The following is a 15,408-nucleotide window of genomic DNA, read 5'->3' on the forward strand; positions in this document are numbered from 1 at the left end:
AGGAGACCTCTCCCAAGGTATCTCTAATGACAGGAAGGGATACCTTAGACGATACGTGTTGTCTGACATAAGAATAAAACGCTTTGGGACGATTGAGGAGGTCATTTTCGAATACTGACTTCGCCTCTCTAATCTCCAAGGATAAACTATTAGAAACTCTTCTGTGCAAAGCATAATCGGAAGCAGAGCCAGAGGCCTTAAATCTACGCCACAGAGCTCTCTTATGTTTTATTTGTTGGAACAGATGTCCAGTTAACCAAGGTTTCTCAGAATTGAACTTAACAAAATGAGTTTTGGAGCTTGTGCCTATGTAATAATCCAGAGTAGACAGAAAATATGTCCACGCATCATTAACGTCGTTATCAGGAAAGTTCCATGTATGGTGGGAAAGGTCTGCAGCTAATCTTGCATAATTTGTCCTGCATAACACTTTGCGATTATTGACCTGCTTGGGATAACATAAGGCTTGAATACAAAACTCAATAACGACATGATCAGATTTTCCAATTGGGGAATCAAGCTCCAATTTGTCAAGTAAATTGGGATCCGGAGTAATTACAAGATCAAGAGTTGACGGAGCGTCGTTCTGTCGGAAGCGCGTGTGTTCTTCAACAAGTTGACTAAGATTACAACCTGACAATAAATCTAGGAACATGTACTCCATGGAAGTGGGGACAAAGTCGTTTAAAGTAACAGGCAAGGATATTCTTGGGAAATTAAAGTCGCCAGCAATAACAGGGTTGACGGAATTTGTGACAAAATTGTTCATGGATTGTAAGAGCTGAAGATTAGAATCATTATCAGTATCGCTCGGCCTGTATACACAGGCGAGTGAAAAACTAAAATCAGAAATGGTAAATGACAGACAAACAGCGTCCACCATCTGACCCATCATTAAATCTAAGAGCTTGATCCAGTAAGTACCGGCAATATGATCAGCAACGTAAACACAAGCGCCGCCACCCCGCCTGCTAGGTCGATCGGGAATGGAAGGCTTTAACCACGTTTCGGTTATTAGAATACAGGCAGGTTTAACGGAACTCACATAAGCAACAAGATAATCAAATTTTTCAGGCAATGAGCAAATATTGATATAAACAATAGGCAAGGAAACGACGCTTACTTTTTTGGAGCCGAAATGTTGACGATTGAAGGCACACCTTTAATATATTTGATTGTTAACTGCTTTTCACCTCTCTCGTGTCTGTCCTTCAGTCCTTCCTTTTCTGCTCCAAAAATATTGGGAAATATATCCGCACAGATAGGAAAAATCTTTCCACTTGAAGTAACTAACACTTTGGATGGTGATCTTGTTAATACCAAGGACGGGTTCTTCCCTTTGGGCTATTCCGGTGTATACGAGTTAAAGCGTCCAGAATGTCCAACTGCTAATGTTGGTCAGACTGGCAGAAAAAACACGCTTGTGACAGAAGCTGTAGAAATGAGTAGAGAGCTGAGAAGTCAAGTCTCTTTTTAACAATTTAACAGAATTGTGTTGCACGCCCCAAACTAAATGAGATAATTTTCTTGTCGCTTCGCTCTGATCATCGAAGCTTTGATAATTGTGACGTATTTAAATACATGTCCCTGAATTCTATTTATCTGTAAGAGATTTTGTAAATTTTCCCTATTTTTATACATATCTCTGGTAACAAATCGCTAATCTGTACGATACTTGTTGTTCATTTGTGTGGTTTGTTTTTAATTCGTATTTTCTGTATGGATAACAAGATCGGAGGTCTATATTTGTTCAGAATCCATTGTTTCTATTTTCAAAAGTCAGGTTAGAGACCTTTTGGGATCGCTAATTTAAATTTGCGCGTTCGCCCAGTTTCTCAAACCCGCGTAACCCATGTGACGGCTTGTGCGCAACCGCACAGGAAAAGGAGGAAGTTTTTCGACATTTGAGATTCGAAAAGACACTTCCGCATGGTCCGGCGCCAGCGCGAGTGCAATAAACGGGGCCCCGTCCGGAACCGACGACACGATAGCTTGCGGTAAGTCTTCACAGTGGGTCGTTGCCTATCGTGTTCGCTTTTTTTGCCATTTCGCGTCCCAAAAGGGTTAAGCCAACCGTGAACCGTTCGACCCTATTGGAACCCTTAACAATATTTGACCATTTTTTAGGCCAAACATGTCACCGCTTTTTCAAATTAAATTTATGTTTTGACAAATGATACTGTATATTTCGTGTTTCTGATATGACCTATATTTAACCTCAGTAACTCAAGAAACAACTTCCAAAATCATTCTTAGCGAGGGAAAACAGAACATTGCATTTATTTGTTTACAATAAAATTTTGTTTTAGAAACCAAATTGTTTAAAACTGACGAAGATGTGTTCGCCGACTTCGTTCGTTAGAGAAATTCTAGGAAAAACTACTAGGCTAATCTAGATGGTACATGACATGGTCTGTTTTGCTGAGTGAGTTTGACTTACCTGTCACTAATGAAAGAAGTAAGAAAACGGCAGCTGTCAGTAGGAGGTAGTGAGTGAGGTAACCCGCGAATGTCAGTGGACGAGACTTGGCCCGAGGGTCTGTACGCATGCCCATTCCGGCGGTCCCATAGTCCCAGCTAACGCGCCTTCATTGCCTGTTTAGCTGAAGCAAAAAAACATAGATTTACTAAGTTTTCTATAACATAGCTTTCAATTCCCTGCTCTAAAATAAGCATTTATGCCTGTCACTCCGTTTTCGGGAATTTAGTCACGGGTTTAGAGTCGATCAGATGTTTTCCATAGATTCTAGCCATGTTATTTTGAATTATTTCTATTCTGACACTTACGACCAACGTTACTTAGTAAATGTATTCCAAAATCTATAATGGTTGAAGAAAATGTATAGTATCCATGAAGAAATTTAAATTATTAAAAGTTATTTTTGGCCTGAGCCTCAGATAGACTAACAAAATTTGTTTACTCGGCATTCCGCTTCAGACTGCTACCACAAAGGAAACGAATATCGTATTTTGTTGTTTTTGAGTTCCACTCCAAGTAAAAGTTGCAGAAGTTTAGATTAAATCCGGTCTGGTCAGAAACCTTTATTTATAAATAGCTTTCGAGCAAATTACACGAATTCGAGACTTTTTTTTAATAAGTTGCTACTTTTAAGAGGGATACCAATTAAGTTACAAATTAAATTTACAAGATTATTTGAGGTGGAGAATGGTAGGACGTTGATTATAATATTGGGAACTACTCGGAAAAATTCAATTGTTTTTTCATCGCATACCATGTATGTATTAAAAAGGATATAGGACATGACTTTTAAATTGAGCTCTTGATTACACAGGACATCAGGCATTATATGAAATATTTCTCTGCTCTGATTTTGAGCCATGATATTACGATAAAAGTGAACGACTTGTTTCAATTCAGGTAACTTTAGCTAAAAAAAGACGGTAATTCCCTTAAAAATTGTGACAAAATTATAAGTTAATGCCTCAACGTCATATAAGGTCAAAGAAAATGAGGGTATTTGTCCCATTTTCTATTTTTGTATTGAATCAAAAGCTTCATGCATTTCGCCCACTTTGAATGCTTAACATAATGTAAAATTTCGTCGGAACAAGGAATCCTTTTTATCAGTTATCACTAGTATAAAAAAGTATTTAAAAATTGTTCCATAAAATCGAAACACAAACATTTTAAAAATATTTTCCATTATATGTGATGCAAGATAGAAGGAAGGCTCCGACCTATCTTGGAGCCGATTCGAAGATCGACAACCTCCAAGGCACCATTGCCTCTATAGCTTAGCAATAGTAAAGCGTTGGAGTGATTTATTCGAAAAATGGGTATAAAAAAAATCAAGCATCCCTTCTAACAAAAAAAATTACTTGCTTCCTTAACTTTTCAACGTATGAGTGAGTCTACAATACCACAGTACCGATGCAAACCGTTTAGGAAAATAAAATGCAAACAAACGCGTCTAAATGCAGCTTCTGCACCATTAATCTAGATTATCTGAATAAGAAACTTATCTTTATGTGTATATACTCGAACGCTGGGCAATTAGACTTTCGAGGATTATGCGGCGCTCCTTTTATATACCGAATTTGATGCGGTGATGTAGTTCCGGCAAATGTTTAACGTTATAGATAATGTCCGGGTTATTTTTAAGCACTCATTTCCATTTCCTTTGGGATGAAAAACGTTTCCTTTCCAACTGTTTTTTCCTAAGCAGTTATTCTGATTTCATATTTTTATTTTTTTAGCATAGTCGAAGATTATAGACGTTTTACCTTTTTAAGTTTTTACTGTATGTTCATAACCTGATTGAACAAACTCAGACGTGTTTGACAGTTTTTTAAAATTTTATGCAGAAGAATTTACATCATGCGGTATAATTTTATAATATTATAATAATATTATAATATTATTTTGTAACACACAATATATAAAAGCTAATCATTAGGAAGAAGTATGGAAAAATAAAATATTACGGAATTATTGCTATTACAAAAACACAGTCTCTTTCTTTCTTTCTAGAGGCTTGAACGGAATCATAGTTCTTAACCCAATTTAAGGGAAAACAATAATATAAAAAATATATATTTGTAATTTTGTTTTATTTGTAAATTTTAATTGTATTTTTTAAAACAATGCATAATGAGATAAAAAAAATATAAGATATAAAAAATTAAGTGCGCTGCTGTCACTTTTTTCAGTTAATAATTTAATAACAATATATATTATAAATTCATTTAATCATTCAATCATGTTGGTAAAAAACAGCCAACTAAATTATTTTTCTGATTTTTTTTCCGAAATACAAGACTTTGCAAAAAGAGACAAAAAGACATTTCCAATTAGCCCGCCTAACATTTTTTTTTTCATGTTATGGCCTAAGTTTTTCTTTAAACTTGGTTAAGAAGAATGATAAGGGTAGTCTAATTCAAACCCATTCATTTGAAAAAAATAAAAAATATGCAGAAAGCTTGTTTTTAGAATAGTAACACTCCCATAATATTTTGTTATTCTATTTTCGTTCTGAAGATAAAAAATTAAAACATTATTTTTATCTCCCTATTACTATATAACTTTTATATAAAAAATTTTTCGCCTTTGGTTTAAAACATACTTTAATTTGATAAAGGATCTTATTGTTGTGTATTAGCACTCATTTCCGTGTCAAAAACAATTTAAAAAATATCTTTTAAATAATCCTGACACTCTTTTAAAAAGAAAATCTAGGTTGCCATAAAACAAAAGACCCAAAGACCAGTAAATTTGAACTTCGGTCAATGAACTTAACGTTGAAGAAAGATTCGTTTTCAGTTCCTTTTAAACTTTCCAGTAATCCATTTTCAAAATTTCAAAATTTGATTTCACAAGTTGAACCAAACGAAAGCTTTAAGCTTAAAAAGCATTATGCGAATAATTTTCATTTTCCGACACGATATAAAAATTGTACCCAACGTTTTATATTTTGATCTTTGAGCTTTCAGAAACTTCTCCCACTCTTATTAACTGCTGTACAGCTACGAGCCTCATAAATTGCATTAATGTGAAAATTTGGGAAAACTCTTGAATTGGGGTGCAATGCTTATATCCATTTTAATAACAAATGTTTTTCCTGAAGTTTTACCGGTTTCCATGGTTCTGAATGATTTTTTAAAAATATTTATAATATATTATTATTATTATTGTTATTATGCATGTTAATATTAAATATTTCTTAATGACCTTATTCTGTAAACGGGAAAATAAATATCGGAATAGTCATGAGAAGTTTTCCTATTCAACAATCCCAATAATTCCCAATTAAAATCCAAGTTCATCTTCCCTAATATCGGTAAACTGAGACAAGCCTGGAATAGAATGTTTGTTCAACAGATCAGAACGCTTTTATTTTATCTGAGCAATTCCGACACAACGGGAGTAAACAAAGAGGAAAGAGCACCGAATAAATTCGTCTATTGGAATTGAGAGAAACGAATTTCTGGTTTTTACCCCCTCTTTGCTGCGAGTGATAGTCGGATCGTATTTTTTGTAAAATAAATATTGTATTGTTTCTTATTTTAAAATTATTGTACAGAGGGTTTCAAAAGCAAATTTTCTAGGGCAAACAGAACATTAAAAAATAACACTAATTAGATTAATTAATAGATAGAGATACCTTTATTTCGGTCATAAAAGTAACTGCTAAAAGAAAATTAATATTTTGTGCAGAAGCGTCGCTAAAAGAGGGTGTCGCTTTTTTGTCTCCCAGCATTATAGGACATCTGTAAATCTTTTTGCTCTTGTTTAAAGAGAAAAAAACTAGTTTTGGACTTATCTGAAGTTTTAGAAAGTAATACTGACCGAAATAAAAGTTATTTTAATAATGAACTCTCATAATTATTGTTTGAGAAATAACCAGAAGGAAAAATATTGAAAACTTGTAGTATGTATTTCAGTTTCTGAAATCGTTTCAGATAAAATAATAAACGATTTTTTAGGTCCCCTTTTACAGATGAGGCATTTTTGGACAAGTGTTTATTAGAAAATCAATCGAATCAAAGAAAAAATGTAGTAAGAGTTGTTATCTATTTCTCAGTTTTAATTATAGTCTTTAAATAAATATGGGCGAAATAAAACGATAAGCCTAAATGTTCGTTGTTCCTTATTTATAAGTATTTGAAAAATTGCCTTAATGGGTGTGCACTAAATCGCAAGATAAACATTTAAAAGATAATTTACAATATAAACGGCGTTTTATAAGTGGCAATAAACAATATCTGTCTTAAATGGAATATTTTTGGATATTACGATTCCTACAAGAAATGTTTGCGATTGTTTTTTAAAATTTTAATGCGATACTTTTTTAAAAATATATTGTATAATACATAAAATATTATGGTATAATATGTTTGTCGAATATCTGATTTTTTAAACTATATTTTTCCAGTTCCAACAATTCAAAATTTCATCTTGTAGACAGTTTTGGACAGTTTTTAATACATTTTAAATAAATTATTGGTTATTAGTCGCTTAAAACCCCCTTGCAGAAGGTTACATATAGTTTGTATAATAGTTAATAATCTTATGGTGCCATTTCCACACAATAAGCATCTTATGTAAAACCTTAAACTTAAATAATTTAATTGTGTAAATTATGACAGCAAAATGATACTTCCAAGCTTCGTTTTCTCTTTCGGCTAGAAAAATCTTCAATCTTGACCCAATGTTCTTGTTAACTGCCATTTTATAGTCTTCTTCCAAAAAAAGTTAATAATTTTAGTTATAATTTTCGTGGCCGTAGGGACCAAAGGCTTTTCTTTGGGACGTTCCGCCCCCATATTAAAGCTTTTTCAACCCTAGGAACCATTAAACATGTTAATTTTTCAAAGAAGCTTCCACAGGCTACTGTAATGCTTTTTACAAACCTTCTGCATTCCTCCTGCATCGGTTTTAGCTTAGTCGAAATTGCTGACGTTTCGCCAATCATCAGTGAAGCTCTGAAGAAGCCAACAGGATGATTGGCGAAACCTCAGCAATATAGACTAAGCAAAAACCGACGCATGAGGAATCCAGAAGTTTTATAAAAAGCATTAAATATGTTATTTTAAAGAAATGGTAGGCTAAAAATATTCGAAACTGAATTCTTCTCACACAGTACGTTGTTATTATATATATATATATATATATATATATATATGTCTATTTTTTAACGACTTGCCAGAAATTTCGAGGTTTAGGGAAGTACACTCACACAATACACAATTTGGAGAGCTAGGTTCGGAAGCGCCTCTCAGTGGAGACCGGAAAATCCAATACAGCATTGCAAGAAAGGAAACTATTTTGGCTGATGCATCGATCCCATCTTTAATTTACATAGTAACCCGCCTAGTATCTCTGTAGCAATTTAAAAAGAAAAATTTATACAAGTCGCTTAACCTTAATAAGCGTTTTACAGTTTGAGCATTCCGCCGGTTTTCCGCAGCGGGAAATTATTTTTCGCGTGCGGCCGCGACGACACGGTTCCGTTGTCATTTCTTAATGAAATAATTAAGGTTTAGTAGTTTCTTTCGACGGTGTCGAGCGTCTTACTTTCCACGCGATCGGCAATATATATATACGAGCGCATTCCCGGAAAAGGGAACCAAAACAATTGATAGAAAACTTTTCGTTATGCGGCTTTTCCAGTTTCGTTGCGAAATTATTTTTATACTTATATATATTTTCTACTCCCACTTATAAAATACCTAATTACACACCGGTCTAGCGTGCGGGAAGCGTCACTTTACCACTTTAGTTTTGTTTCCCACGGATCCGAGCCACTTCGGACATTTTCGGGATTTTACCGCACGGGTTTGGGAGCAATCGGATGTTTTTGGAGATATTTCTTAGTCCTTGAATTTTGACGTCTGTCAATTCTGACGGTCATGCCAGTGAATGTATTCGTATTTTTTTGCGAAAATGTACCCAAAAACCAACGGTCATAGATACAGTACAGTATTCAACCTTCGGTAAACTTTTTAAGTCGCTCCTAAATAAACACTCGCTCCGCTCGTGTCAAATAAACTCGTGACTCAAATGCCGTTTACCGCACTTGTTGCATAATATACCAATTTCTGGATCCGAGCACCTTCGAATATTTCCGGGATATTACCGCATGGGTTTGGGAATTTTGAAGTTTGTCAATTCTGACGGTCTTATATATAATTAGGTAATTTATAGAAGGGAGTAGAAAATTAGTCAAACGTCAAAATTCCAGCCGTGCGCTAATATCTCCGAAAACACCCGATTCCTCCCAATATCCCGGAAATGTCCGAAGTGGCTCGGCTCCGTGGGAAATAACACTGATGTGGTAAGGTGACGTACCCTAGATCGGTGTATAATTTGGCATTTTACAGAAGGCAGTAGAAAAAATATATATTGCGCAACACGTTTGTCGCCCCGCTCGTTACTTAAGTATCGTTTTTCAAACTTCGCGTAATATAAGTACTAATTTCAACGTTTAAAACACATTAAAGTGATTAAGGCTTTCGCGGCCAGCGTTTGAAAGTGTTTTTGTTCGGGCTTAATGGCCGTCGTTGAGTGGAATTTCTTCCTGACGTTTCGCTAGCACGAACGGCTAGCTTCTTCTGAGGTGCTTCCATCTCCAATGTTGGATGCAGACTGACGCGCTCCCGGCCGTAAGTTCTATTTATGCCTGGGGAGTCGCGGAGGGAAGGGGGCGGGGCATTTTAACGCATGAGTGGTTGTGACTACCGGGGCTCTCCTTGTGTTCCTTAAGATAGGGTTCCAAATTTGTTTGAGCTGCAGTGTCTCTTCTTTTCTATTGAAATTATTTATATGTTTATAGATTTCTATTGCTTCTCGTACAAGGCGGGCATGATAGCCCGAAGTAAGCGCAAGAAGCCTAGCTTCCCCAAAAAGAATGTTCTGATCCCCTTCACTGAGCGCGTGTTCCGCTACTGCCGATTTGTCCGTTTGCCCCAGTCTGCAGTTTCTCTGATGTTCCTTTATCCTGGTTGCGACAGATCTTTTTGTCGTTCCAACGTGCAACTTTCCACACGTGCATGGTATGCGGTAGACTCCGGCGGCTGACAGTGGATCTCTCTTGTCCTTGGCTGATCTTAGCGTTTGTTGTATTTTCCTTGTTGGTTTAAATATTGTGTTAATATTATGGTTTTTCAATATTTTTCCGATCCTGTCTGTCACTCGAGGAATAAAACGTAGATATGCACTCGCAACCGTTAGTTGTTCACCCGGGTCTTGTCGTGAGGCAGTTCTGGGCCTCGTAGCCTTATCGATATCAGATATCCTGTATAAACATTAATAAGGTAATTATAATCCCCAATTCAGGGAGCGTCATAAAGAGCGACATGGAGGAAACGGCTCTATCTGATTCCTCTATATTTGCTGTTTCCATATGGCTAATATAGATATAGAGGCACTACCTATCATTCAATATGAGCACTAACCAATGACCTTGCGGCATTAAACAACCAACATGGCCGCTGACGGATCGTTATTAGTATGGATGTGGAATTTTTACCGCTGTATTTTCTCAAAATATGTCTAGATCTCGTTGAATGTTCTGCGAAAACGAGTTAATTGTGTGAAAATTCCCGTCTTTAGAAAGAATATGGCGCAACGTGCAGGTTAGTGAGTGAAATGTAGAGGCATGCGTAGAAAATAGTAGGGGCACTATATTATCGAATTTCCATATGCTTTTTTTTCTAACTCATATTTCGTGATCTATGCACTCTGGTGAGCATATCAGACAATCGTGAAACTTTCAAGGCACTTATATGCCTCAAGATAACTTAAGGTGAGAAAAACTCAGACTGGCGAAACAAAATAGTGCTGAACTAATTTTGATGCTGTGACATAATCGTGCCAGTTGTTATTATAGTGTAAATTCAAAAAAGGCTGAATATTGTTTTAAAGCAATTATTTGAAAATTCTGCTAATTAATTGTTTTGGCGAATGCCCAGTTTTTTAGTCGATGCCCCTTCGGCATTTTCAAGCTAAATAGTGAGCAAGTATTTTTATCGATCTTAAATGTAGATTTTTAAAACGAATAAATCTGTAAAAGCTAAGATGTTGGCTCTTATTATTTCCGAATGATACCATACTTTACATAACCATCCTGCCCAAGAATTCCGGAACCTGAGTTAGTTAAATTGGTTATTGTTAGCGCCCGCTAAAGATGGGTCAGTCAACGCACCTGGATTTAGCGGAGTGGTTGACTCAAATTTCATTTACAGGAGGAGGAGTATGAAGTAACAAAGGTTATTCTGTGAATGATTTTCATTTCTCTCCGGGGTTATCTTGGTAATTAAAATTTTCCATATCTATAAAAACAATATTAAGAAACCGATTAGAAGCGATCTTGCAACCATTAATCAGAATTTGTAGGCAAGGCATGATACTTCAGCTTGTAGTTCTATTATACTGTACAATATAGTTTTTTCGACACCTTGAACGAGCCGGTAGGTTTTTGACTATGCTGTATGCAAAATATGTCTTTCTTTTTAAACTTCTCAGCCTTATATTGATTTGACGCAAGTATAAGTCAGTCATAAAAGCTATTAAAAAAACAGCCCAGATTATGAATCTACCAGAATCAGAAAAAAACATGTAACAAATCAAATTCTTAGCTATTAGAGATAAACTTACTAGAGCATTTGAATTTGTCAATTTAACGATTAAAATTGTTCCCCAGGAATTCGATAGATCTCGTGAAAAACTACAAACATTCCTAGATGCGTTAACGTTTCGCTACAAAAGTTCGGGCGTGAAGGATTTAATAATTTTGGAAGAAACTATAAACACACTCTAACATTGCACATTTTAATGTCATCCGCCTTGATATCATTTTCCGCGCTCCGAACAGTTACGATCAATTTCGAACTCACTGTAGAGAACAAAATTCCCGACATTTGGCTCAATTTTACCGTTACATGGTTTCATTCGATTTTTACGGGCTTGTCCAATTTGTATGTATGAAAAGGCAATGTACCTATTGGAGTTGGACCAAACTGAACTGACTAGTTAAATCCCCATGTCAGTCGTAAAAAATGTACATAGTTACATTGCACAATATACACTTTTACAATTAAAAAGTTCGTTATTAGTATTCTGCTTCGAACCAAGTCTGTTTTTAACAACAGCCATTGTAACTTGTAAGTGATTAAACACCGTGACACTGGTTTTCAGTTTAATTAAACTAATTATCTTTAAAATTGTTTAATTTATGATTTCATGTATCAAACCAGCAGAGTATTATCTAGAAATATATATTTGTGATAAGCCTTTGGTAATAGTTAAATTTACCACTATATATTAGGTTATTCATTATTAGTAATTATCTAATTAATCAATCCTAAGGAATTTTAAAACAGACTCTGAAGTTGAAGAACTTTACAACGCTAAAATACGATAGCTATAAAAACCTAATTACACAAGTTTTGTGACCCCCTATTTATTGATCATTCAACAAAAATGAAAGAATAATTGACACCATAGCTTTGAGAAGTTTAAACAATTATATCTTACTTGTGCATCTGAAACGTCAGCAACATGTTATCCAACCATTGCGTTAGAAAGGAATCACCAATTAGACTAACTAGACTAGATTTGACCGCTGAAGAAAGCCATCTGATTAAGAAGGGGTAATACCAGTTAAGTATAAAAAAATTAAACTAGAACTATTTCGCAATTCACAAAAAAGACAACTTTAAAAAAAACCTTGACTTCGCAAACTCATTGAAAGAAAAAGCTGGACCTACTGTTGGTCTAGCATGTGGTCAAATTTTTCCTATTTTGGGCCATGCCATTGTTTTTGTATATGAGTCTTTTAATTTATTTGTACCCTTTCAGTGTAACGTTAGTCCTATAAAGTGTTAAAAAGACGTGCGCCAGGGTACTTGACACTGACCCCTAAATCATGAAATTTAACTGTTTAATATAAATCATAATAACAGTTGCTGACGGTTGGATTCCGCAATCAACCAATGCGCCAGTAATTAGAGCAGATATCGTGAATCATCAAAAAATAATGGGAAATATCGTGCAATCAACTTTTCAGGGTATAGCTTACAAAGTGATCGATATGGAATTTTCCGTGAAAATTTTGCTTTGTCGGTTAAAAATATTTGGGCATCGATTGCCGCTGGTCTTTCTATTACTCGCCTTTGAAGTTTTCCAATTTACATCGAGCAACATATTATTTATGGCAACTTAAACTCCAACCAATCATGTCGTCAAACCATTATACAGGTTTCTGTAATATTACCGTCTTCCAGGGAACAATAACTCAGTTTGAAAGCCATTAATGAGGGAATGGGGGAGGCCAACGCCCATATATCTTGGGTGAAATCATCATATGGAAAGCGTAAGTGCAGTACAATACTTTTTGTCTCTATAAAAGATATAGGAATTCGTCTCTTTTTCTTTATTCTTTGAAAGAATAAAGGCTTTCAAAAAACATTGCATATTTTATGGGAAATGATTTTTTCCACTTCTGCTTGCAATTATTAAGTTTTTGACTTTAAGCCTTACGTGTCTTCAGAAAATACGGAGCAAAAGGTTATACCGATTATTTCTCATAGAAGCAACTAAGATGAAAAAGGGATGGTACTCTATTAAACAAAAAAGTGCAAAAATAGGAAAACATTTTATTTTTAAATGTTTTTTCAAATATTAATATAGAGGGTGTTATAAAAAATTGTTCCAATTTGAACTATTGTTTTCAATGTACAGGTTATCAGATTTAAAGTTTTAAAATGTTTTTTTATTAACACATCCGTTTTATGTTGAGATGAGATATCATTTTAAACTTTGGTGCTCTTAACTAAACACATTTTTGCATGATTCTTAGCAAAAAATGCTAACAGAATATATATTTTTATTTTCAAAGAAACTTTCACATGCTACTACAATAATGTTTACAATTCTTCTGGATTCCTGGTGCCTATGTTGTTGATATATCAAACTTGCTGACGCTTCGGATATCATCCTGTTGGGTTTTTCGGAGTTTAACTAAAACTTGCTGGGATGACTAATTCCCGCTCAAACAATATTGAAGCAGGTACAGAATATAATGGGAACCAGTTTCAGTTAAGGTCTGAAAAAGCCAACAGGGAAACGTCAGCATATTTGTTTTATCAACAACCGACGCAGAAGATTTGTAAACAGTAATGAAGGTTTTTTTTTCTGTCGATTAATCGTTTGCAGCAAGGTTGACCGTTTGTCTCTTGTAAAAAGAGATACTTGTACTCATCTGACGCTGTGTTACTTACTATATTCTTACAATTATTGAAAAGTTGTTGTTTCTTTCAATTAGAAAAATACTACAAATAACAAATATTTTAAATTAATGAAGGTACTACATATACCCATTGGAAACCAAGCGAAAGTGACAATAAAACCCTTATATTCTTAAAGGAGTAATCTATTGAAGAATGAATTTTTATTCTAAAATCAAACTCAATACCATTTGCTTAATCAGTTTAGACCCAAAACGATAGTACTGTATGATTTTGTAATATCTTTTTGCAAATAATAAATACAAAATAAGATTTTTTCTACATGAGGACTTTAGTGGTTTATTACAGTTTTTTTAATACATTATTACTTAAATTTATTTTCCCCATTGTACCACGTATATCTAATTAGTGTCAATAACGTTTATTGTAAAACCTATTATTTAAAATAAAATTAAGTATTATTATTGGCATATTTGCTAGCGCTATTTTTTGTAGGATCACATGAAAACTTTCGAGAATAATTTAAAGTTGTCCAATTGAAGCTCAAAACTCACAAGAAATCCTTTTAATCTTAAGAACTCCGGTTCATTGGTTGGTTAGTTACTCGCATGATACTCCAGATATATTATTGTAGGTGTTAGCTGAAGATGAGGACTTAGGTGCTAAAATCATTGACTGACGTCTTGACCTTTTTGGTTGTTTCTGTAATTTTCAGTTTGCTTCTCGGCCCTGACAGAAGCACAACTTACAATAATTATTAATTAATTAAACTTCTAAATTTCGAGAAAAGTGCAAGAGGTGGTCACAGAAATAAATTTCGGCATCAAAACAATCGTAACGGCTTCGTATTAAATATTCAGAAAAACGACCGAATGCTCCACGAACTCGGGAATATACGGGGGTGCACTTCATTATCCGCAAATGAATTTGATTTGATTTATGAATACGACTACTCCACCTACGACTAAAATTATTGAATTTGACTTCACGTAACGATAGGCAAACAATCACTTACTCGAAACAGAGAAGCAGAATAGCGAATCGGTAACACTCACCAGCATAGACAGCAATCCTGTCGACATCGTTACAGAAATAGTACGTCTATTAAAAATTATTAAACAGAAGCTCGCGCAAAAATAAACTTCCGTTGCGCAGGTCACACCTGAACACCGCCACCTTCGTTTAGTTGTCACAAAAGTCGTCGATCACCTCGATAACCGGCACACCTCAGCAAAAGGTAACCCGGGGAACGACGTCGCTGAGAGTCTAAAATGTTCATGAAAGGGTGGTTCGCTGAGCGCTGCTCTGACGCTGGACACGAACGCGGCGCGGCAGCTCTCTGGCAAGTGTGTGCGGCTTTGTCGGTCACCCTCCGGAGTAGGGCCATATTGATCCGGCAGCTCGGGATTGGCGCGTAACGCTCGAATGCAATGAAAGTTTGCGAAAATCGGCGAACGCCGCCGCCGCCACCGCCGTCCGTTTCTTTTCGCAGTTTAGTGTCATTTCCGATGTCGGGATGTTGGCTTTCCATTGATGCGCCCGTTGATGGATTATTACCCTTTTGAAGTAATTCCCGTTAAGATACGACCTAAATAACTATAAAACCCACTTTTTTTTTCGTTCATCAAAAAGGAAAAACCCCATAAACGTTTATTTATGGTCATCAAATTGGTGGAGGATTTTTGAAACCATCGCTTGTAA

General features: G+C 35.3%; 1 protein-coding gene across 4 annotated transcripts in view; it reads right to left on the bottom strand.

Moving 5' to 3' along the window:
* LOC132705471 (protein turtle) overlaps nucleotides 1–15,408 on the bottom strand; it is a 207,336-nt gene that overhangs the window by 74,614 nt on the left and 117,314 nt on the right. For all 4 annotated transcript variants that reach the window (XM_060676059.1, XM_060676057.1, XM_060676058.1 and 1 more), the window contains exon 3: nucleotides 2,441–2,603. In XM_060676059.1, the coding sequence (XP_060532042.1) occupies nucleotides 2,441–2,555 (115 nt within the window). In that variant the 5' untranslated portion in view covers nucleotides 2,556–2,603. The remainder of the gene's footprint in view (nucleotides 1–2,440; nucleotides 2,604–15,408) is intronic.

Source organism: Cylas formicarius, unplaced genomic scaffold (genome assembly GCF_029955315.1).
Source record: "Cylas formicarius isolate icCylForm1 unplaced genomic scaffold, icCylForm1.1 PGA_scaffold_7__23_contigs__length_41026272, whole genome shotgun sequence".
In the NCBI taxonomy this organism is placed as follows: Eukaryota; Metazoa; Arthropoda; class Insecta; order Coleoptera; family Brentidae; genus Cylas; species Cylas formicarius.